The sequence below is a fragment of the Pristiophorus japonicus genome, chromosome 6 (genome assembly GCF_044704955.1).
Source record: "Pristiophorus japonicus isolate sPriJap1 chromosome 6, sPriJap1.hap1, whole genome shotgun sequence".
Classification (NCBI taxonomy): domain Eukaryota; kingdom Metazoa; phylum Chordata; class Chondrichthyes; family Pristiophoridae; genus Pristiophorus; species Pristiophorus japonicus.
Window position 1 is genome coordinate 193,858,395 of NC_091982.1, and position 24,395 is coordinate 193,882,789.

The 24,395-nt window shown below is 45.5% G+C and overlaps 1 protein-coding gene across 1 annotated transcript in view; it reads right to left on the reverse strand.

The window, feature by feature from the left end:
- LOC139265339 (uncharacterized) overlaps window positions 1-24,395 on the reverse strand; it is a 514,006-nt gene that overhangs the window by 453,266 nt on the left and 36,345 nt on the right. The window contains exons 2-4 of the mRNA XM_070882307.1: window positions 20,976-21,017; window positions 6,731-6,804; window positions 3,193-3,261 (exon numbers count right to left, since the gene is read on the reverse strand). Coding sequence (XP_070738408.1) covers window positions 3,193-3,261; window positions 6,731-6,804; window positions 20,976-21,017 — 185 coding nt within the window. The remainder of the gene's footprint in view (window positions 1-3,192; window positions 3,262-6,730; window positions 6,805-20,975; window positions 21,018-24,395) is intronic.

Genomic DNA, 24,395 nt, shown 5'->3' on the forward strand with positions numbered 1-24,395 from the left:
AAGTTGTCAAGATGCACTATTTAAGGTAGAATAGTGTTGCTGATGTATGAAAGATGCACAGGTGTGAGGAAGTAACAGGTTCAGAGTGTGTGAGTAACAGCAGAAGAAAGTTGAGTGAAGTGTGTTGCTGTAATTGGGGTGAATGATGAGAAGTGGGGGAGAGAAGGCTTGTGAGTGCTGGGGCTACAGGTGGCACAGGGCTAAGTATAGAATAAGAGAGATTGGAGTAGCAATCTTACATTAGCAGCTCTGGTGATATCATTGCTTCTTTTCCCGGCAATGCTGTCAGATCCAGGGTACATTTGCTCATTGCATTGACCTGCTCCACCACCTCTGCCCATTGATGTCTCGCAACTTGTCTGGGGACGCTTCTGCCACCAGGAGGAAATAGCAGATCCCTCCTCCTGTTAACCTCCCTTTCAACGTCCTCCAGCACAATGTCGGAAAATTGGGAGCCCTTGCCTCAGCACCTCTGCCTGTTATTTCCAACGTTCAATTGAAATTGGTTGATAGCATCCATAGTGCACCTCCCTTTATGAAGTGCATGCTGGCATTTAAATGGCGTCACTGATGCACAATTTCTCGGCCACCCAATCTGTGAGTAGCGTTGGCTGCTCGCTAATCATATTTAAATGAGGGACACAGTCCAATTTTGCGCTGGCCACTCACATCATCGGGTGGCGCTCTAAATGCAACGCTATTTTGCATCAGTTTTCAGTGCTATTTGAATTTCTTGGCCATAATATTCTTCCTAAGATCTTCGAACAACCATCACCATAGGCAGTCCCTTGGAATCGAGGAAGACTTGCTTCCACTCCCAAAGTGAGTTCTTTGGTGGCTGAACAGTCCAATACAAGAGCCACAGACCCTGTTACAGGTGGGACAGACATTCATCGAGGGAAGGGGTGGGTGGGGCTGGTTTGCCGCGCGCTCCTTCCGCTGCCTGCGCTTGACCTCTTCACGCTCTTTGCGTTGAGACTCAAAGAGCTCAACGCCCTCCCAGATTCACTTTCTCCACCTCGGGCGGTCTTCGGCGGTCTCCCAGGTGTCAGTGGTAATGCCGCACTTTACCAGGGAGGCTTTGAAGGTGTCCTTGTATCATTTCCGCTGCCCACCTTTGGCTCATTTGCCGTGAAGGAGCTCCGCATAAAGCTTTTGCTTAGGGAGTCTGGTATCTGGAATGCGAACTATGTGGCCTGTACAGCGAAGTTAATCGAGTGTGGTCAGTGCTTCATTATTGGGGATGTTAGCCTGGTCGAGGACACTGATGTTGGTGCGCCTGTCCTCCCAGGGGATTTGCAGGATCTTTCGGAGACATCGTTGGTGATATATCTCCAGCGACTTGAAGTGCCTTCTATACATCGTCCATGCCTCTGATCCATACAGGAGGGCGGGTATTACTACAGCCCTGTAGACCATGAGCTTGGTGGGAGATTTGAGGTCTTCAAACACTCTTTTCCTCAGGCGGCCAAAGGCTGCACTGGCACACTGGAGGCGATGTTGAATCTCCACATCAATGTCTGCCTTTGTTGATAAGCGGCTCCCGAGATATGGGAAATGGTCCACATTGTCGAGGGCTGAGCCATGAATCATGATGATTGGAGGGCAGTGCTGTGCGGCAGGGACAGGCTGGTGGAGGACCTTTATCTTAAGGATGTTAAGCATAAGGCCCATGCTTTCATATGCCTCAGTGAATACGTTGACTATATCCTGGAGTTCAGCCTCAGAATGTGCGCAGACGCAGGCGTCGTCCGCGTACTGCAGCTCAGCGACAGAGGTTGGGGTGATCTTGGACCTGGCCTGGAGGCAGCGTAGGTTAAACAGCTTCCCACTGGTTCTGTAGTTTAGTTCCACTCCAGCGAGGAGCTTGTTGACTGTGAGGTGGAGCATGGCGGCAAGGAAGATTGAGAAGAGGGTTGGGGCGATGATGCAGCCCTGTTTGACCCCGGTCCGGACGTGAATTGGGTCTGTACAACAACCGGTCAAGAAAAGCTTTGTGAACAAATTATCTGTAGAATGTACTATTTTGACTGGCCATCTGTTTGACTTCATTCATTTCACTGGATTGAATCCAACACAATTTGTTTTTGGATACACTTTGCTGGATTTTGAAACTGCTCACTGCCTTTCTTCCGTCTTAAACAGGGACTTACCAATATTATAGTAAGTCACTAATCTGATAAAATCCTGTTGTTGTACTGGAAGAACTGCCTGCAGCAGTGATAAAACCTTCCTGAAAGAAAAGGTTCATAAGCGATGAGACATTGAAACATGCCTCCAAAGATTTGCCCTTTTAACTTTTATTTGATGGTCATCTGTCTACAAAGGAAATAGGATGAAGAGAAAATACTACACATCAGCGGAACTTATATTATTTTGGAATTCAATGTTGTTCCTTATGAATTCTAAAGGGGATTTTGAATGATAAGAATGGTTTCTAAACCTGAACTTTCCATGAATATGATACTTAAAGTACTGCTGATAAAATCACCATGTCATCAATGCAGATTCTTAGTGATTCTGCACCAAGGGCAGCATTGTGAATTTTACAATAAAGATTTCACCTTTATGCTATGTATAATGGCTCAGCTACTGTTGCCATGGCAACAGTCTGGCTCTCTCCTCTCTCCGACATCTGTCTAGTTCAGTCATGCATGTACGTTATCTTGCAATCAAGTGCTGTTCTCCAAGAATCCTGCAGTCAGTATCCAATTATATTTGCATATTCATCTCCTTAAGGCACCAATAAGTTACAAAGTTGGTCCAAATTGTTAGTAAAAAATGTATGATGAAGCTAACACTTGCTGAAGGCAATATAAGTAATACGGACAGTAGATACAAAAGTACACTTCTAACTTAGCACATTCAGGGAATTAAAGAGCCCCACATTGAAGCTAAATAAAAATCTAAATCTAAACTATACAAAATTTGATTAACATATGTATTAAGTTGAATCTTAACAGCAATAGGCAATGTCTATCTTTAATCTATAAATTTGCTTTAAAAAATAAAAAGGCGTAACCTAATCAAAGTAGAAAATATGCAAACTTCCCTTATTTGACGATTTCTAGCAGTAATTTAGTTTGCTACAAATACAAACAGTAGTAGGACAGCATTCGACTTGTATGTATTTTACTCCCCATGTTCTTTCTAGTACTATGCATCGAATTGAGTCCGAGTATAATGACTTACCTTCGCAGCTTCAATCTGAACCAAACGACATCGTTGCAACAAATCAACAAAAAGATAAATCAACAGCACCTTGAAATGGAAAAAAAGACAAGACTAAGGTCAAGCCAGTATGATTTTGTCACTCAAATATCTTCTGCCAGGATATAGCTCGGAAATAATCTATAATATTGAAACTCTTACTCAATTGAATTTTTCACTCATACAATCAAAACATTAGAATTATGGGTATATCAAAGAAATACTAAAATGCACTATACTTGACTTACATAAGTAGTCCAACCCACCGAATTCCAAAAAGAAAATATCATGTATAGTCCTGATTTTAAAAAACGCCTTACAAGAAAAGCAACAAATGACTAGTAAAGAATGTTCCATTATTTAAATTTAGAACTGTTGCAATGAATTGAACTCACAAGTAGTTTTAATTGCTAAACATTTTTGTTGTACAGATATTTTCAGTTGTGTTTAATTAATTATAATTCATTCCACTGGAATAAATATAGACAAGAAATTAATAAAAATATTTTTTGCACCATACCTACACATCCAAAAAAACTGTGAATTAGACAAGATTGGAAGTAAATTAACAGTGGAAAGAACAGCTAACCAAGATAAGCAAACAAACAAATAAAAAGGTACTTGACTTCATTAACAAATTCTGAAAATAATTTCTTGGTAATAAGTATGTATTAAGGCAAAGTCTGGTCAGGAATTTTAATAATGAATAGTCATCCATTAACAGAATTTGAACGTGATATAATTAAGAACCACGTAGTCAAGTTGGAACCAAAATCTGATGACAATCAAGTCACAATATTTAAGTGTTTTGACAGACAGTCATTGAGTATATTCAAGGCTGAGATCGATAGATTTTTGGGCACTGAGGCAATGAAGGGATATGGGGATCAGGCGACAAAGTGGACTTGAGGTTGAAGATCAGCCGTGATCTTATTTAATGGCGGAGCTGGTTTGAAGGGAAGTATAGCCTACTCCTGCTCCTAATTCTTATGTTATGTTCTAATAACAGGTACCTGGGAATGAGATACAGGCTGGAATCTAATCAAGGGTCTCTGGGGGTTTATATATAGAATAATATTTGGTTAGACCATATATGGTGTACTGTGTGCAATTCTGGTCACCATATTATAAAAATGATATAGAGGCACTGGGGAGGGTGCAGAGAAGATTTACAAGGATGATACCAGAAATGCGAGGGTATACATATCAGGAAAGGATGCACAGGCTGGGTCTCTTTTCTCTTCAAAAGAGAAGGCCGAGGGGTGACCTAATACACGTCTTTAAAATTATGAAAGGTTTTGATAGAGTAGATACAGAGACCGTGGGCTGAATTTTCGCCACCATTCTGCGCCGTTCTTTTGGCCTAAGCTGTTTTTTTTGGCGCAGACTAAAATCTGCAAGTTTTGCCAAAGTTTCTGCGCCATCCTAAAGTATTTGCGTTCGATTTTTTTTTAGTTCCCAATTTTTTGATGTCACTGGGGCAGAATCTGCCGGGTGCGCCATTTCTGGCCTTTTAAGCGAGTTTGGCCATATACGATTTTTTCAAAAACGGTGCAGTGCACCATCCTGAAAAACCTTACCTACACTTAAGAAAATTGGCACAGAGAAGAGAAAATTGGCGCAGAGAAGACGCCATTGTTTTAGCGGAGCTGAAGACACGGCACCGGGGCCGGGGGGGGCTTTTCAGCCCAGGATAGCAGCGGCATCGGCACTGTAGAAGTGAAAACAAATCTATAAATGCTATTAACCACTGTTACAAAAACTCTTGAAGGACTGGAGACGTTGGTCACAGAATCATGGTTCTGAATTCATGATAATTTTTGAGTGTTGCATCTGGAATGAGAATTGATAAAGTTTGCGCAACATTTCTCTACATATCGCTCATAGGCTCCTCGTTTCATATATTGAGATTTCAGTCTGTTGTCGTAAGTCTCACTTAGTGATCTATTTTACAAAGGGGAAATGCTTTATTTATGCCTCAGCCCTTCAATGTGTCCCTCGTTACCCTGGCAACCTCAGTTTTCCGGCGCAGACCTTAAGCTCCACCCAGAGAGCTTAAGGACAATCTGCGCCGCTCCAAAATGAAAGGTTATGCCGGAAAAACTTGGAACTTTTTTTTTGCAGTCGGGCCACTAAAACAAAATTGGATGTACCTCGACAACTGCGCCAAAAAAAGTCCATATGGAATTTTGGGCCCAGTGCTTCCACTTGTGGGGAAGAGCATAACTAAAGGCCATCAATATAAGATAGTTGCCAAGAAATTAAATAGGGAATTCAGAAGAAATTTCTTTACCCAGAGAGTGGTGAAAATGAGGAACTCGCTACCACAGAGAATGGTTGAAGCGAATAGTATGGATGCATTTAAAGGGCGGTTAGATAAGCAAAAGAAGAAGTGGTGAATAGAGGGATATGCTGATAGGGTTAGATGAGGATAGACAGGAGGCCGCTCGAGTGGAGTATAAGCACCGGCATGGACTGGTTAGGCCGAATGGCCTATTTCTGTACTGTATATCCTATGTAAAATCTAAATGAATCAAGAAACTAACATTCCAAAATTGATTGATAGTAAAGCTACTTGACCGGAAAAAAAAATCTAAATATAAGCAAATGATTCTACTTTAGTTGAGGCAGTTGTTAGTTTGTTTAGCAATTGAGTTTTTATTAGTGTTTTATAAGATTATGTGGCTCGGTGTCAAATTTTGTTTGGTAATGAATTATTCCTGTGCAGCACCTCGAGATGTTTTACTACGTTAAATATAAATGCTAGTTGCTGTTAAACTCTTAATTAAATAGTGGAATTAGAGAGATTATCTGGAGAAGATGAGTAAAAGAGAATGCAAGATGAATAAACTAGTGCTAATTAACCCGCTAACCCACTGTGAGCAACGCCATGGGAGAACTGTGTGTGTGTTTGTGCAATCACACAATTCATTAATTGAAACTAATATCAGTCATTCTCCAAGACTACTCTATAGTCAGTGAAATAAAATATACTGACACAACCAGTATTTATCAATTTTCTCTACTCTCCTTGGCAACAAATTAACTCCAAAAATCAATCCATCGCAGTTGCCAGAATTACTGGAAAAATTAATACCCAGCATCTTGCAATGTTTGCTATGCTTGGACAGTTTTACAAAGTAAAACTTTAAATTCTGCTTTTTGTATGATTAGACTTTTATGTTCAGTTCCTGGAAACATTCTTCAAATAAACTCAAAATCAAACCAATTTTATCAGTATAATTTTAGATGCAAGATGCATGTGTCACATTGCTTTCGACAGTCCTAAAAGTGTAACAAATTCAACTTTTATAATTCTTGACCTTTAAAGCATAAATGGAAAATAAAAATTGTACACAGCAGCATTTTCAAATACCGTTTGACATGGAAACATTTTAACCCAATAGAACTCTACAGTGTTTCCTTATGCGATGAATGATATTTAGGTGAGGATACATCTCCTTCCAAATTTTCAACGTCAGATCAGTTATTTGCGGCAGCCACTTCCTGAATTACCTACCTGCATAAAGAATCCAGTTATGAATGAAACCAAAAATGGCTGCAGTCCAGCATGTGCAACTGCGCCGGGCAACCCTGCAATAATAAAAAGAAATGCTGTTCACAACTTTTCAGACATAATGGCCCCAATATTTACGGAGAAGCGGGGAGGGTGCGGGGATCACAATGGCGCAAACTCATTATAATTTTTTTCTTCTGTTTCCTGCCTGGCAGCCGGCCAATTTGACAGACTGGCTGGGTGGGAAAATCAATGGTCTTGAGGATCGTCCCTGGCAATCAGCGGGGGGTGGGAGGAAGCGGGAGGAAGCGGGAGATCGGGGCTTGATATGGAAGATGGTATTTGGCAGAAAGATACAGTGGAAATAATTTACCACAGTAATGTTTTTAAATACTAGTGGATTTTCCGAAGCATTACTCAGGGTAAGTCATCGTTTGTGCTCTCTGCCACCAATTTTTGTTGTCTACATTGGTGGTTTTATCTATCACTGTGCTCTCTTGTTTCATCAGAGTCTGATCTGCATATTTAAAGAAAGACCTCTCCGCTGTCTGGTGGATGTCCTTCCCACTTACTCAGAAGAGCAGGTTAAAATTGGAATCTGCAGGGAATCAGTGGGATCTAGGTGAGGAAGTCCCCTGAGCAATTTCAATTGCCCGCCCACCCAGTTACAACCGAGTGAGCAGAGTTAAAATCAGCCTTCTCTGTCCGAGTTTCTCTGAGCAAAGCTTTAAGTCATTTCTTAGCAGATAATAGTTAAAATATAAAATTAACCTAAAAAAAATGAACATTTGTGCTCGAGTGTTTTGCAATCAATAGAAAAACAAAAAGAAGAACATGCACTGAGAAAATCCTGCTGATTTGTGTTGGGAAATTATGCATACTGCACATTGGGGTAAATTTTCATCTTTACTCCCTGGGTGGTAATCTGGCCGCCCATTGTAGAACCAGCCCAATTTTCATTTTCTTTTCGTCATTCACAGAACGTGGGTATCACTGGCAAGGCCGGCATTTATCGGCCATCCCTAATTGCCTTTGAAAGGTAGTGGTGAACCACCTTCTTGAACCATGGTGTGGTGAAGGTACCACCACAGTGACTTTGTCGTAGCAGTTTGGTGCAACTGACTGAAGGGCATTTAAGAGTAACCACATTGCTGTGGGTCTGGAGTCACTTGTAGGCCAGACTGGGTAAGGACAGTTGAGTTCTTTATCTTAAGGCTATTTTTACAACAATCCAGCATTCATGGTCACCATTACTGATACTAACTTTTATTTAATTATCTGAATTTAAATTCCCCAGCTGCCATGGTGGGATTTGAACTCACGTCTCCGGATCATTAGTCCAGGCTCTGGATTACTAGTAACATAACACTATACTACCATTCCCCATTGGTGAAGATGAAAATTTATCCCACCCAGGCTGCAGCATTTCCCTAAAGCTAACAGAGTGATAGCTCTAATTTACAAGGCAAGCCCTTCCACTTTAATTCAACATGGCCATAAAACCACTTTGGAAAGCAGCCCTTTCTGACGAAACGTTAACTCTGCTTCCTCTCCACAGATGCTGCCGGACTTGCTGAGATTTCCAGCATTTTTTGTTTTTAGACCTTTATTTTTGTTGGCTAGGAGTTGCAAAATTTGATGAACCAGCAGCCTTTAAAGGAAGCTGCTCACGATGAAAGGGAAGCTCACTATTTTCTCAACCCAAAACTGAAGGAAGGTATAAAAGTAAATATGTGCAATGAAACCTGCACCCAAGATGCCTTTAATTTAGCAAGCACTCCTTCAAGGTATTATTATAGGAGATACAGTAAAAGGCGGTATTATAGTTTGAGTTTTACCCCCTGGAATCAGGATCTCAAGCCCACTCCTACAGCTGAGCCATTGCTCCATATAAACCAGAATAAGACTTCACCTGCTGAATATCGAGATAATCTGTAGAAAACCCATGGCTGGAACAGAAAACCCTCATCATTCCCTTTCAGCTTATCAGTTATATCACATGCTCTCACATGACGTACTTCGATCTTGGAAGGCAGCAGAATAAACAATTCACTAGACTGAGATTTAAGGTATCAGATTTAATAGAGAGTAAATTGTTGTGTAAAGTAGCAATGATGCGAGTGGAGAGAGCTCGCGAGTGGAGAGAGCGCGCGAGTAGAGAAGCGAGAGAGTAGAGAAGCGAGAGAGTAGAGAGAGAGTAGCGAGAGAGTAGAGAGAGAGTAGAGTAGAGAGTAGAGTAAGAGAGTAAGAGAGAGTAGGTAGAGAGTGATATGTCCTTACTTCAATGACATGTCCATACCATACATTATAAATGCACACGAGGCCCATACTTGAGAGAAGGTCACTCTGTGATCAGTTACCTTTATTACCAAGACCTCAAGTGATGAAGGTGGGTGGAGCTTCTCCTTTTATACCCGAAAGTCCAGGTTAGGATTGTCTCCCACAAGTTCACCCCCTTGTGGTCAATGTTCTCAAGGTATACAACTTAAGTCAGCTTATACATGGGTTACAGTGATACTTGAATACATGACATCACCTCCCCCCCAAAGTCTTATTGGGATCACAGGTTAAGTCTCTCTGGTGGTTTACGTTCCCTTTTAGAGTAAAGAGGGAGTAGAGAGTAAAGAGGGAGTAGAGAGTAAAGAGGGAGTAGAGAGTAAAGAGGGAGTAGAGAGTAAAGAGGGAGTAGAGAGTAAAGAGGGAGTAGAGAGTAAAGAGGGAGTAGAGAGTAAAGAGGGAGTAGAGAGTAAAGAGGGAGTAGAGAGTAAAGAGGGAGTAGAGAGTAAAGAGGGAGTAGAGAGTAAAGAGGGAGTAGAGAGTAAAGAGGGAGTAGAGAGTAAAGAGGGAGTAGAGAGTAAAGAGGGAGTAGAGAGTTGGGTGGGGGAAGAGAGGGAGTTGGGGGGAAGAGAGGGAGTTGGGGGGAAAGAGAGAGTGGGGGGAAAGAGAGAGTGGGGGGAAAGAGAGAGTGGGGGGAAAGAGAGAGTGGGGGGAAAGAGAGAGTGGGGGGAAAGAGAGAGTGGGGGGAAAGAGAGAGTGGGGGGAAAGAGAGAGTGGGGGGAAAGAGAGAGTGGGGGGAAAGAGAGAGTGGGGGGAAAGAGAGAGTGGGGGGAAAGAGAGAGTGGGGGGAAAGAGAGAGTGGGGGGAAAGAGAGAGTGGGGGGAAAGAGAGAGTGGGGGGAAAGAGAGAGTGGGGGGAAAGAGAGAGTGGGGGGAAAGAGAGAGTGGGGGGAAAGAGAGAGTGGGGGGAAAGAGAGAGTGGGGGGAAAGAGAGAGTGGGGGGAAAGAGAGAGTGGGGGGAAAGAGAGAGTGGGGGGAAAGAGAGAGTGGGGGGAAAGAGAGAGTGGGGGGAAAGAGAGAGTGGGGGGAAAGAGAGAGTGGGGGGAAAGAGAGAGTGGGGGGAAAGAGAGAGTGGGGGGAAAGAGAGAGTGGGGGGAAAGAGAGAGTGGGGGGAAAGAGAGAGTGGGGGGAAAGAGAGAGTGGGGGGAAAGAGAGAGTGGGGGGAAAGAGAGAGTGGGGGGAAAGAGAGAGTGGGCGGGGAGAGAGAGTGGGGGGGGAGAGAGAGTGGGGGGGGAGAGAGAGTGGGGGGGAGAGAGAGTGAGCGAGAGCGAGCGCAGAGAGAGAGAGAGAGTAGAGAGAGAGAGAGAGAGAGTAGAGAGAGAGGGAGAGGGAGAGTAGAGAGAGAGGGAGAGGGAGAGTAGAGAGAGAGGGAGAGGGAGAGTAGAGAGAGAGGGAGAGGGAGAGTAGAGAGAGAGGGAGAGGGAGAGTAGAGAGAGAGGGAGAGGGAGAGTAGAGTGAGAGGAAGACGGAGAGTAGAGAGAGAGGGAGAGTAGAGAGAGAGGGAGAGTAGAGAGAGAGGGAGATTAGAGAGAGAGGGAGAGTAGAGAGAGAGGGAGAGCAGAGAGCGCGAACACGAGCAGAGAGCGCGCGCGAGCGGGGAGGGCGCGCGAGTAGAGAGAGCGCGCGAGTAGAGAGAGCGCGCGAGTGGAGAGAGCGCGCGAGTGGAGAGAGCGCGCGAGTGGAGAGAGCGCGCGAGTGGAGAGCGCGCGCGAGTGGAGAGCGCGCGCGAGTGGAGAGAGCGCGCGAGTGGAGAGAGCGCGCGAGTAGAGAAGCGAGAGAGTAGAGAAGCGAGAGAGTAGAGAGAGAGTAGCGAGAGAGTAGAGTAGAGAGTAGAGTAAGAGAGTAAGAGAGAGTAGGTAGAGAGTGATATGTCCTTACTTCAATGATATGTCCATACCATACATTATAAATGCACACGAGGCCCATACTTGAGAGAAGGTCACTCTGTGACCAGTTACCTTTATTACCAAGACCTCAAGTGATGAAGGTGGGTGGAGCTTCTCCTTTTATACCCGAAAGTCCAGGTTAGGATTGTCTCCCACAAGTTCACCCCCTTGTGGTCAATGTTCTCAAGGTATACAACTTAGGTCAGCTTATACATGGGTTACAGTGATACTTGAATACATGACATCACCTCCCCCCCAAAGTCTTATTGGGATCACAGGTTAAGTCTCTCTGGTGGTTTACGTTCCCTTTTAGAGTGCCTGAGTTGGGACTCCAGTTGTGGGCGCTGACCTGAGTGTCTGCTGTTTGCGGTGCCTCAGGCCTGTCCGGACTGCCCACAGTGACTGGGCTCTCCTCCACTTGGTTCCAGTATTCGGTCACCTGTGGTGGAGTAAACTCTACGTCGTCTTCTTCCTCTGCTTCTTCTATGGGGTTGCTGAACCTCCTTTTAATTTGATCCACGTCTTTGCGGCAGATTTGTCCATTGGTAAGTTTAACTACCAAAACCCTATTCCCCTCTTTGGCAATCACAGTGCCTGCAAGCCATTTGGGCCCTGCAGCGTAATTAAGAACAAAAACAGGGTCATTGACATCAAATACATCGTGCCCTCACATTCCTGTCATGGTAGTCACATTGTGACTGACGTCTGCTCAACAATTTCTTTCATGGTGGGGCGTATAAGGGATAACCTGGTTTTGATGTCCTTTTCACTAGCAGCTCTCCGGGTGGAACCCCTGTGAGCGAGTGTGGTCGGGATCTATTGGCCAACAGGAGGTGTGATAAGCGGCTTTGTAGGGAACCCCCTTGGGTTCTGAGCATCCCGTTTGATTATTTGCACCGCTCGTTCCGCCTGGCCTTTTGAGGCCGGCTTGAATGGTGCCGTTCTGACATGGTTGATTCCATTGCCTCCCATGAAGTCCTGGAATTCAGTGCTTGTGAAGCACGGGCCATTGTCGCTGACCAAGACATCCGGTAGACCATGGGCAGCGAACATTGCCCGTAGACTTTCTACCGTGACAGAGGATGTGCTTGAATTTAAAATGGCACACTCAACCCATTTGGAGTAGGCGTCTACAACAACCAAAAACATTTTTCCCCATGAAAGGACCTGCGTAGTCCACATGGATGCGTGACCATGGCTTGGCGGGCCAGGACCAGAAGCTAAGGGGGGCTTCCCTGGGTGCGTTGCCCAGCTGAGCACACTTGTTGCACCTGCAAACACAAAGTCCAAGGTCTGCATCTATCCCTGGCCACCAAACATGTGATCTGACAATTGCTTTCGTCATGACAATGCCCGGCTGCTCATTGTGAAGTTCTCTGATAAACACCTCTCTGCCCATCTGGGCCATGACTACTCGGTTTCCCCACAGTAGGCAATCGGCCTGAATCAAGAGTTCACCCTTGCGCCTATGAAACGGTTTAAATTCCTCAGGGCATGCCCTGTACATGGCTGCCCAGTCCCCATTCTGGACACATTTCTTAACTAAAGACAGTATCGGGTCTTTATTTGTCCAGATGGGCTGTCACAGGTGAGCCTTTGTTTTCGAAAGCTTCAACAGCCATGACCATCTCAGCATCATGCTCAGCTGCCCCCTCAGTGGTGGCTAGTGGTAGCCTGTTGAGTGCATCGGCGCATTTTTCAGTGCCCGGTCTGTGCCGAATTGTGTAGTCAGAGGCGGCTAACATGTATGCCGGCCGATGCATTCGCATTTATGGCCTTGTTGTCGGCCAAAAGGGATGTTAGGGGTTTGTGATCTGTCTCCAGCTCAAATTTCCTGCCAAACAGTGCATTTTTTTTTACTGCATATACACATGCTAGCGCTTCCTTTTCTACCATCCCATAACCCCTTTCTGCCTGCGACAGACTTCTGGAGGCATAAGCTACTGGCTGTAACTGACCATTGGCATTAACATGTTGCAACACACACTCGAGCCCATAGGACGACACATCGCACGTTAAAATAAGTTTCTTACACGGGTCATATAATGTTAACAGTTTGTTGGAGCATAACAAATTGCGTGCTCTATCAAAAGCCCTTTCCTGGCTGTCCCCCCAGACCCAATCGCGACCTTTGCGTAGGAGCACATGTAGCGGCTCTAACAGCATGCACAATTTGGGAAGAAAGTTAACAAAATAGTTCAGGAGCCCCAGGAACGAATGCAGCTCCGTCATGTTATGGGGTCTGGGTGCTCTCTGGATTGCTTCCGTCTTGGACGCAGTAGGGCTGATCCCGTCTGCTGCTACCCTCCTCCCCAGGAATTCTACCTATGGAGCCAAGAAGACGCACTTCGCCTTTTTCAGTTGCAGCCCTACCCGATCCAGTCTGCGTAGCACCCCCTCCAGGTTGTGGAGGTGTTCTTCAGTATCACGACCCGTGATGAGGATGTTGTCTTGAAAAACCACCGTCCTTGGAATCAACTTGAGGAGGCTTTCCATATTTCGCTGAAAGATCGCGGCGGCCGAACGAATCCCGAACAGACATCTGTTGTACTCAAACAACCCCTTGTGTGTCGTGATGGTGGTCAACTTCTTCGACTCACTCGCCAGCTCCTGGATCATGTAAGCTAAGGTTAGGTCCAATATTGAAAAAAGTTTGCCACCAGATAGCATCGCAAAGAGGTCCTCCGCTCTCGGTAGCGGGTACTGGTCTTGGAGTGACACCCGATTGATGGTGTACTAGTGATCGCTACATATCCTGACCGACCCATCCGCCTTGAGCACCGGCACAATCGGGCTAGCCCAGTCACTGAATTCGACTGGCGAGATGATGCCTTCCCTCAGCAGGCGGTCCAATACGCCTTCTATCTTTTCCCGCATCACGTACGGCACCGCTCTGGCCTTGTGGTGTACTGGCCTGGCGTCCGGGTTTATGTGATTCACTACCTTGGCCCCCATGTAAGTGCCGATGCTGGGTTGAAATAATGAGTCAAATTTGTCCAGGACCTGTGAGCATGATACTCGCTCCACAGAAGAAATTTCATTGACATCGCCCCATTTCCAAATTATGACAGCAAGCCAACTCCTCCCCAGTAGTGCGGGACCGTCCCCCGGGACAATCCAGAGGCAAGCCAACTCCTCCCCAGTAGTGCGGGACCGTCCCCCGGGGCAATCCAGAGTGGCAACCTGTTCTCCGAATCTTTGTGGGTCACGACTACCGTGGAGCTGCCTAGCACCGGAATGATCTCCTTTGTATATGTCCGTGGCTGTGCGCCAATCGGCAATAATGTTGGCCTCCTGGCCTTGGACACCCACAACTTGTCGAACTGTTTGATACTCATCAGGGACTGGCTGGCCCCCGTGTCTAGCTCCATTAATACTGGGATGCCATTGGGGAGCACTTTCATCATTATCGGTAGTGTCCTGGTATATGAACTGTATATGTGCTCCACATGAACTCGCTGATCTTCAACTTCCAGTGATTTCCCCCAGTATTCATTTGGCCTCATACGGCTTACATCGGGCCCGTCCTCCTCGTACATCAACCTGGCTGCAGACTTCCTGCACATACGCGCCAAGTGACCGCTGACGTTGCAGTTTCTGCAGGTATATTGCTGATACCTGCAAGCTCTGGCTGGGTGTTTGCCTCCACACCTCCAGCATGAGCTGGAGGCCCCGTTGTTGGAAAGAAAAGGTCCATTACCAGTCGATCGTCTCTGACTGTCTCTGTAACTGTCCTTAAGCGCACCATTAACAGGTGTTGATGGCCCCATTACAGGCCGCATTGTCCATTGCGATGGCATGAATCGCCGTTCGGCTAGCCATTGTCTCTGTTGAATTCCCCCTTTGGGTTCGACTACATGCTGGGGCTTGTCCGATTGCCCTTGTCTGCCTAGAGAACTGTGTGCCGCATTAACAATGTTGACTCCCTGGTCGTTTGCTGCATTTGAGCCAAGATTTTTGTCATACATCATTCTGGTCTCTTCCTCCCCTGAGATAAATGTCTGGGCTATCAGAGCTGCCGCTTCCAAGGTCAAGTCTTTGGTCTCAATCAGTTTCCTGAAAACCCCAGCATGCCCGATGCCCTCAATAAAAATGTCTCGCAGCATCTCCGCTCTGCATGCATCTGGGAACTTACATAGGCTCGCCAGTCGCCAGAGATCTGCCACGAAGTCTGGAACGCTTTGGCCTTCTCACCGCCAGTGCGTGTAAAACCGGTGTCTCGCCATGTGCATGCTGCTCACCGGTTTAAGGTGTTCCCCAATCAACTTACTGAGCTCTTCGTACGTCTTGTCCGCCGGCTTCTCTGGCGCTGGAAGGTCCTTCATCAGGGGGTACGTTCTGGATCCACAAACCGTCAGGAGATGAGCCCTGCGTTTGTCGGCCGAATCCTGCCCCAACCATTCCTTAGTGACAAAACTTTGCTGTAGTCTCTCAATAAAGTCGTCCCAATCATTACCAACACTGTACCTCTCTTCTGTGCCATGCTCGTGTGGTTTAAATCCCAGTTTCTCGTCGCCAATGATATGTCCTTACTATACAGTATAAATGCACACGAGGCCCATACTTGAGAAGGTCACTCTGTGACCAGTTACATTTATTACCAAGACCTCAAATGATGAAGGTGGGTGGAGCTTCCCCTTTTATACCTGAAAGTCCAGGTTAGGAGTGTCTCCCACAAGTTCACCCCCTTGTGGTCAATGTTCAAGGTGTACAACTTTGGTCAGCTTATACGTGGGTTACAATGATAGTTGAATAAATGACAGAGAGTGTAGAGAGAGAGAGAGATCGAGTGTAGAGAGAGAGAGAGAGAGAGAGAGAGAGAGAGCGAGTGTATAGAGAGAGAGAGAGAGAGTAGAGCGAGTGTATAGAGAGAGAGAGAGAGTGTAGAGAGAGTGTAGAGAGAGAGAGAGAGTGTAGAGAGAGAGAGAGCGAGTGTAGAGAGAGAGAGCGAGTGTAGAGAGAGAGAGCGAGTGTAGAGAGAGAGAGAGAGCGAGTGTAGAGAGAGAGAGAGAGCGAGTGTAGAGAGAGAGAGAGAGCGAGTGTAGAGAGAGAGAGCGAGTGTATAGAGAGAGAGAGAGAGAGAGAGAGAGAGAGAGTGTAGAGCGAGAGAGCGAGTGTATAGAGTGAGAGAGAGTGAGAGTGAGAGAGATAGAGAGAGAGAGAGAGAGTGTAGAGAGAGTGTAGAGAGTGTAGAGAGAGAGAGAGTGTAGAGAGAGAGAGAGAGTGTAGAGAGAAAGTGTAGAGAGAGAGAAAGCGTAGAGAGAGAGAGAGCGTAGAGAGAGAGAGAGCGTAGAGAGAGCGAGAGCAGAGAGAGCGAGAGCAGAGAGAGCGAGAGCAGAGAGAGCGAGAGCAGAGAGAGCGAGAGCAGAGAGAGCGAGAGCAGAGAGAGCGAGAGCAGAGAGAGCGAGAGCAGAGAGAGCGAGAGCAGAGAGAGCGAGAGCAGAGAGAGCGAGAGCAGAGAGAGCGAGAGCAGAGAGAGCGAGAGCAGAGAGAGCGAGAGCAGAGAGAGCGAGAGCAGAGAGAGCGAGAGCAGAGAGAGCGAGAGCAGAGAGAGCGAGAGCAGAGAGAGCGAGAGCAGAGAGAGCGAGAGCAGAGAGAGCGAGAGCAGAGAGAGCGAGAGCAGAGAGAGCGAGAGCAGAGAGAGCGAGAGCAGAGAGAGCGAGAGCAGAGAGAGCGAGAGCAGAGAGAGCGAGAGCAGAGAGAGCGAGAGCAGAGAGCGAGAGCAGAGAGAGCAGAGAGAGAGAGAGCGCGTAGAGAGAGAGCATAGAGAGAGAGCGCGTAGAGAGAGAGCATAGAGAGAGAGCGGAGAGAGAGCGGAGAGAGAGCGGAGAGAGAGGGAGGAGAGAGAGAGCGTAGAGAGAGAGAGCGTAGAGAGAGAGAGCGTAGAGAGAGAGAGCGTAGAGAGAGAGAGCGTAGAGAGAGAGAGCGTAGAGAGAGAGAGCGTAGAGAGAGAGAGCGTAGAGAGAGAGCGTAGAGAGAGAGAGCGTAGAGAGAGAGAGCGTAGAGAGAGAGAGCGTAGAGAGAGAGAGCGTAGAGAGAGAGAGCGTAGAGAGAGAGAGCGTAGAGAGAGAGAGCGTAGAGAGAGAGAGCGTAGAGAGAGAGAGCGTAGAGAGAGAGAGCGTAGAGAGAGAGAGCGTAGAGAGAGAGAGAGCGTAGAGAGAGAGAGCGTAGAGAGAGAGAGCGTAGAGAGAGAGCGTAGAGAGAGAGCGTAGAGAGAGAGCGTAGAGAGAGAGAGCATAGAGAGAGAGAGCGTAGAGAGAGAACGTAGAGAGAGAGCGTAGAGAGAGAGAGCGTAGAGAGAGAGAGCGTAGAGAGAGAGAGCGTAGAAAGCGAGAGGAGAGAGAGAGTAGGTAGAGAGTAGAGAGTAGAAAGGCAAGAGCGAGAGGGAGAGAGCGAGAGTATAGAGGGAGCGAGGGAGCAAGGAGAGCGCGGGTAGAGAGCGAGAGTAGAGCAAGAGAGAGAGAAAGACAGTAGAGAGAGCGAGAGTAGAGAGAGTGTAGAGTAGAGAGAGAGTAGAGTAGAGTAGAGTAGAGTAGAGTAGAGTAGAGTAGAGTAGAGTAGAGTAGAGCGTAGAGTAGAGTATAGAGTAGAGAGTAGAGTAGAGTGTAGAGTAGAGTAGAGTAGCGAGCAGAGAGAGCGAGAGCAGAGAGAGCGAGCGAGAGCAGAGAGAGCGAGCGAGAGCAGAGAGAGCGAGCGAGAGCAGAGAGAGCGAGCGAGAGCAGAGAGAGCGAGCGAGAGCAGAGAGAGCGAGCGAGAGCAGAGAGAGCGAGCGAGAGCAGAGAGAGCGAGCGAGAGCAGAGAGAGCGAGCGAGAGCAGAGAGAGCGAGCGAGAGCAGAGAGAGCGAGCGAGAGCAGAGAGAGCGAGCGAGAGCAGAGAGAGCGAGAGCAGAGAACGAGAGAGAGTAGAGAGAGCGAGAGAGTAGAGAGAGCGAGAGAGAGTAGAGAGAGGAGAGAGAGTAGAGAGAGCGAGAGAGAGTAGAGAGAGGAGAGAGAGTAGAGAGAGTAGAGAGAGCGAGAGAGAGTAGAGAGAGCGAGAGAGAGTAGAGAGAGCGAGAGAGTAGAGAGAGCGAGAGTGAGTGGAGAGAGCGAGAGTGAGTGGAGAGAGCGAGAGTGAGTGGAGAGAGCGAGAGTGAGTGGAGAGAGCGAGAGTGAGTGGAGAGAGCGAGAGTGAGTGGAGAGAGCGAGAGTGAGTGGAGAGAGCGAGAGTGAGTGGAGAGAGCGAGAGTGAGTGGAGAGAGCGAGAGTGAGTGGAGAGAGCGTGAGTGAGTGGAGAGAGCGTGAGTGAGTGGAGAGAGCGTGAGTGAGTGGAGAGAGCGAGAGTGAGTGGAGAGAGCGAGAGTGAGTGGAGAGAGCGAGAGTGAGTAGAGAGAGCGAGAGTGAGTAGAGAGAGCGAGAGAGCGAGAGAGAGTAGAGAGAGCGAGAGAGAGTAGAGAGAGCGAGAGAGAGTAGAGAGAGCGAGAGAGAGTAGAGAGAGCGAGAGAGAGTAGAGAGAGCGAGAGAGAGTAGAGAGAGCGAGAGAGAGTAGAGAGAGCGAGAGAGAGTAGAGAGAGCGAGAGAGAGTAGAGAGAGCGAGAGTGAGTAGAGAGAGCGAGAGTGAGTAGAGAGAGCGAGAGAGCGAGAGAGAGTAGAGAGAGCGAGAGAGAGTAGAGAGAGCGAGAGAGAGTAGAGAGAGCGAGAGAGAGTAGAGAGAGCGAGAGAGAGTAGAGAGAGCGAGAGAGAGTAGAGAGAGCGAGAGAGAGTAGAGAGAGCGAGAGTGAGTAGAGAGAGCGAGAGTGAGTAGAGAGAGCGAGAGAGTCGAGAGAGCGAGAGAGAGTAGAGAGAGCGAGAGAGAGTAGAGAGAGCGAGAGTGAGTAGAGAGAGTAGAGAGAGTAGAGAGAGAGAGTAGAGAGAGAAGAGAGAGAGAGTAGAGAGAGAGTAGGGAGAGATAGAGAGTAGAGAGAGATAGAGAGAGCGAGAGTAGAGAGAGAGCGAGAGTATAGAGTAAAGAGAGAGAGAGAGAGAGAGAGAGAGTGTAGAGAGAGACACAAACCGGCGACTGAGAATGCGACGGACAGCCTTTGTGCGGGGTTGGAGGTAAGGTGGTGCTGTGTGTTTTTCAATTCTTTTACTGTGTTGGGAGGTGGCTCTATGCTTCACTTTGCAACTTCAGTTCGCATTGTGTCCCTGGTTACCAAGGCAACCTGATCTTTTTGGCGCAGATCAAGGCTCCACCCCCCAGGTTAGGCTTTGCCAAAATGGAGATCCAATGGGGAAACTTACAACACTTTTTTTGGCGTACTTGGGCCACATAAAATTGGGCTTAACTCTTCAAGTACGCCAAAAAAATGCTCTGGGGAAAATTGAGCCCAAAGAAACCAATAATGCTTTGGGGTATTGGCTAACAACTTGGTAGATGTTTGCACAATTTACGAACAATTAAGCTCAGCATATAAATACCAGGAATTTTTCTTTTATAAAGATGAGATTATGTGCCACCATAAATAACTCTAGTTATTAAAAACCAACAGTCTTCTCATCTTTTATTCATCAGATCCTGGTGGTTTAACCCCAACCCTCTGCCTGTAGCTCTCTATGTTATTTTGCCATAAAGGCTGATGGATCTGTTCTCCTGTTGCATTCTCCAGCCCTCAGTGACCCAGCACAGAATGATGGTGCTGTGGTGGGCATACTTTAACACCTTATAAGCTTTACTAAGTGGATGTACTTAAACTCTACTCAGTGGATGCACTTAACTGTTTCCTCAGGACTACAGGCCCTATCACTGTTTATCTTAATATCGTCAGCGCCTTGGTCATCTGGACTTTAATTAAGACTGCAGTTCTCATTTAATTAATGACCAGATCCTGACACTTCACCTCAAGAGCCTTAGCCCCACCTTGTTCGTGATAAAGTCTCTCTGAATTTGGCTTCACTAAATAAATTGTTGCCCTCAGTGGGAATTACCTGCCCGAACTAACCTCGTTAAATTATTTTTTTAAGCAACTACTATAAATTCTGACAGGATTTAAATAGCTAGTCTACTGACAGTTATTAAATAATTTACTGCATTGAATCATTAAGTAAATAAATCAATTTCCTTTTGTTTTTGATAAATAATTAAATCAGTGACTGAATGAAATAAATTCTGAATTGGCTTGAATAAATAAATAACTTCTTGGATGAGGATAAGATAGAAATATATAATCAAATAAACACTCACATGCATTGAATAAATTTAGTGACTAGATATTATGCCCAAATAAAAACACTATGCAGTAATAAATGTATCTAATTAACTTAACCATTTGATTAAGCTACAACCTTTGATCACACAGCTCTATTTATATTGAGATTACGATTCACACGAACTTATTGCTTCCCTTACCAGAGGCCATTATCTTCCATTCCTATATATTATTTGCTGTTTAGCACTTGGCAACATTCCTTTCATTTATCTGCTGCTGTTTCATCTGTAATACAGGGTTTCCTCCTGTTGCCCTGTGCCCCGTTCCTGTTCCCCTGAGAACCTACCACTGAAAATGGCGCAGTGCTGTAATAGTGCTCCAGAAACACCAATAAAACAAGTTGGAGAATTTGTATTTTAACAGTGAGCTCTGATGATCTAATAGAATTTCACAGAATGACAGATTTTACAGCACAAAGGGAGGCTATTCAACTACAGCTAAAACCATCACCCTGACCTTTCTCCCTATCTTCTGTATTCTTCATTTTCAAATAATTGTCAAATTTCCACTGGGCACAGGGGAAGTTGCATTTCAAATAACGGAAATGGAGAAAGATATAAATGCTGAAACTGTTCAGTATCAATCTTGTATGTTAATTCAGTTGTTTTAGTGGTGTTAGCAGCATTCCTAAGAAAATTATACATATTTTTGACACAAATGGACAGAGCAAAACAAAAGGAGGGCAATACTAATCTGAGACAACCTCTAAGTTTTCTTAGAAATGTTAAATAAACATGAAAATCAATATTGGATACAGGGTAACAAGATCAATACATTATAGGTTAAGGTGAAATAGACTTACCTAATATTCCTGTTCCCAAGATACAGGCAATTGAAATGAAATCTGAAAAAATGAAATAAAAAAAAAATATTCATTCACTATATGTTTAAACCATGAAGTTTACCATAGAAACAATGTAACATAATTGTCTCACATAAGATGATAGATTTTCTGATCCCAGTGAAAATCAGTCCAGAATTGCCAGAAACAAGTGCAAAGCTGGCCAGAAAGAAGTGTGGTATGCCAATTAATTGTATGCAATTGTTCCATGTGCAGCTTTGACCTTGTGCACTTTAGGCGAAACCTAAAAAAAAGGAAGCACTTAAAGTGGCCATAATGCATAGAAACATTTCTTGGAGGTTTTGGAAAGGCTCAAATGGCATTTCAAGTCCATCAACAGTCTTTGGAGGAGAAAGAAGTGACAAACAAAACTGAACTGAAAGGAAACCCAATGTGCAATCACCAAACGGAGTCTGGAGGCAAGTGGCAGAACAGCACAGCAGCCAACCCCATTTTATGATTAGTGGTGCTGCATGTGGTGCTTATGAGGAGGGTTTGCCACTGTCCCTATAAGACATCATTGCAGCAGGCTTAGTACACAGAAGTAGATTTAAGGCTGCAGTTGATTATTACTGTCGTTGGCAGTTTCTGTCCTATGATGCATGTTAGCGGCAGGTGCCCTTGCGGCAAATACACAGTCTGCCTCTGACTCTCTGCTGATCAAAAGCCAGTGAAACTTGTTCCTCACAATCACTACATTTGTGGTTGGTGGTATCATGGCAGTATGACTAACCAGAGTTTGCTGACTGTTGGTCTCCCAAACATGCCTTTCTTTCACCAATGTCACTGGAAGTTATTTATGCTCAATGTGTTATTTGCAAGAAGACAAAGCTGACTTCACTCAATTTCTGCAAAATTCAGCCAAAAGGCAATCGAGGACTTAACAAATAGTCAGGTTAGGGAGAAGCAACAGCAGCCAGAGACCAGGGTCCACATTGTACAGCTGAAAGGCACTGCGCCAGTTGGTTCCTTCACATTTCCTTCTGAGGAGTATGTTGTACAAGATGCAACATCTGAGGCCGATACCAGGACTTCAATGCCCCTATCACCACAGAAAGGAGTACACTAGTATATAACCAACAATCTTATTGCACATTGCAATTTTGAGTCCTCTAAAACTCTTTCCCAGCGTAGTGGACAAATATAATAACATTTTGAGCATGTACAATGAATGTTGTATCGATTATTCAGCCCTTCTTTTTAAGATACAAAGGGTTGGATTTTCCTGATCCCATCCTGAAAACATGGTGGATCGAGGCCTCTGCCTGCCACCACGTCCTAGCCAGTTTCTCGGTTGGAGCCATTAGGCACTCATTGTGGGATCCCGGTAGGATTCCTGCCAAAGACTTTCAAGGAAAATTAAGGTGGTGCGACCACTGCTGTAGTACCTGAAGTGGCAGGATCTACATTAAAGGGGCTGTAGAACCTTAAAGGTTGGAACAACACAGTGACTGAAGGCCTTTGCTAAGAATCAGGTCTTCACTGGGTAATTGATCAGTGAAAAAGGAGACCTCCAATATGCCCTCTTTCTCCATTTACCATATGTGAGGCCACTCCCACAACATTGGGCCTCATGCCATGGTTTACCAAGTGGTCCCAGTAAGTAGCAGGATTTAGGGCTGTTGGGAGGGAAATAGGCTGAAAACCTGGAGGCCCCCCCACCATCGACAATTCCATGAGGTGGGTGGGGGAAGGAGCAATTTATTATTCCCAAGCACTGATGGTCCCGAGGAAGGAAATTAAGGGTCAGGTAAGTGAGGTGGCAGTAGGCCTCCCTTCCCAATTTTTCCCATTTTCCACTGCTATCCTACCCAATAGCAGAGAAAAATCCAGTCCTAAATATCTGGTTGCCAATTGGATTGAAGGTTGCAGAATGAGACAATCAATTACTCCGCAGAGCACAATGGTTCTTGTGATAGTAGGACCAAGAAAATGTATTTTGTGGAAAGTAATCCTTTAGAACTGAATATCAGAGATATGTGGTGGACAAACGCTCATGAGTTCAACTGGTTACCTTTCGAAGTCAGGGAGAAATCATGCAGAGTTTTTCATCAGACTAAGTAGTATAGAGATCACGATCGTTTGCACAAAGTCTGTGGAAGCAGCTTGCTTAATAGGCTGGATAGGCTTTTCTCATTTTATTCTTTTGACTATATTCTCTGATTTTGTTGCCATGGGAATAGTTTGACAAGAAACTCAAGGAGCTGACTCAAATGGGTTTACTCGTCAACCTAATTCAGGCCCCAGAGAAAGAAATGCACTTATTTTGGCACAGTATTTGATTGTGTAAATCATTAACTCATCAGATACCCTCAAGCTGAGAGTGATTGTCAAGCTTAATAGATGTGGTAAACATTGAAAGTATCAGAAAAAAGTTATATTTTGACAGTTTGATCAGATTTCGTCTGGAGGAAAAATTATCCTCAACACAAAATATATATGCTAGGGTAGAATTCTGAGCTGGGAGACACCTCTCCAGAAATACCTCCAACGTGCATTGGTACAAGTCAATTTGAATTTTATTTTATAAGAATGCAGCATAATTATAAAACCATTTCACCTTTTAGCATTTTTTTGCATAATTATCTTGTAGGGCATGGATTTCACTTATTGGCTGCATGATAAATACCTCACAGCATTTCCATGAGATAAATTGAGTTGGAATTAAAAAACAGTTATATATAGTTGTACAGGGATGCAGCCATAATACTGTAATGATAATATTGCCAAAGGCATATTTAAAAATAAGTACTATTCCTGATATTTCAAGGGTCTCCATGCAGTTGTAGAGACTGCTGTAGAGCAGAACTTACATTAGTTCAATTAATTGAAACAGCTTTTTAAACATGTCCTTTGGCTACCATAAAATTAGTCAGTATAAAATGAATTACTGTGAAATTAAAAATTATGCCAGTATTAAAACACCCAAACCAGGATTCTCCTCTTTGGGCTTCAAGGTAATATGCCTCCTCGGGAGGATCCCTTGACCTATATCATTACTTCTTTGGGACCACTGCTTTTGCAGATGGTGGCATCGGGAAGTGGCAGTGAATAGGGTGGACAGGAAAGAAATCTTTCAGGGACTGCCCCCCCACTCATCCACATCCCCCCCACCCCCGCTCTGAACCCGCTTCTTTGTGAATTTCCCAAGTGCCGGCTCTGCCTGCGGTTTACAGAGCCAACACTAAGCAGCGTGTCAGGCAATTGAGATAATTAAGAAGCTGCTTAAAGCTGTTTAAGCAGCATTTTACCAGGTCTTAACCATTTTACCAAGTTTTTTTACAAGGTTCCTGTCCCTCGGGGATCCCGTCAGGCAAGTGTGTCGGGTTCTCAACAACTCTGGATTAGTTTGACTAGTTGACAGCTGCAGAAGTAAGCTAC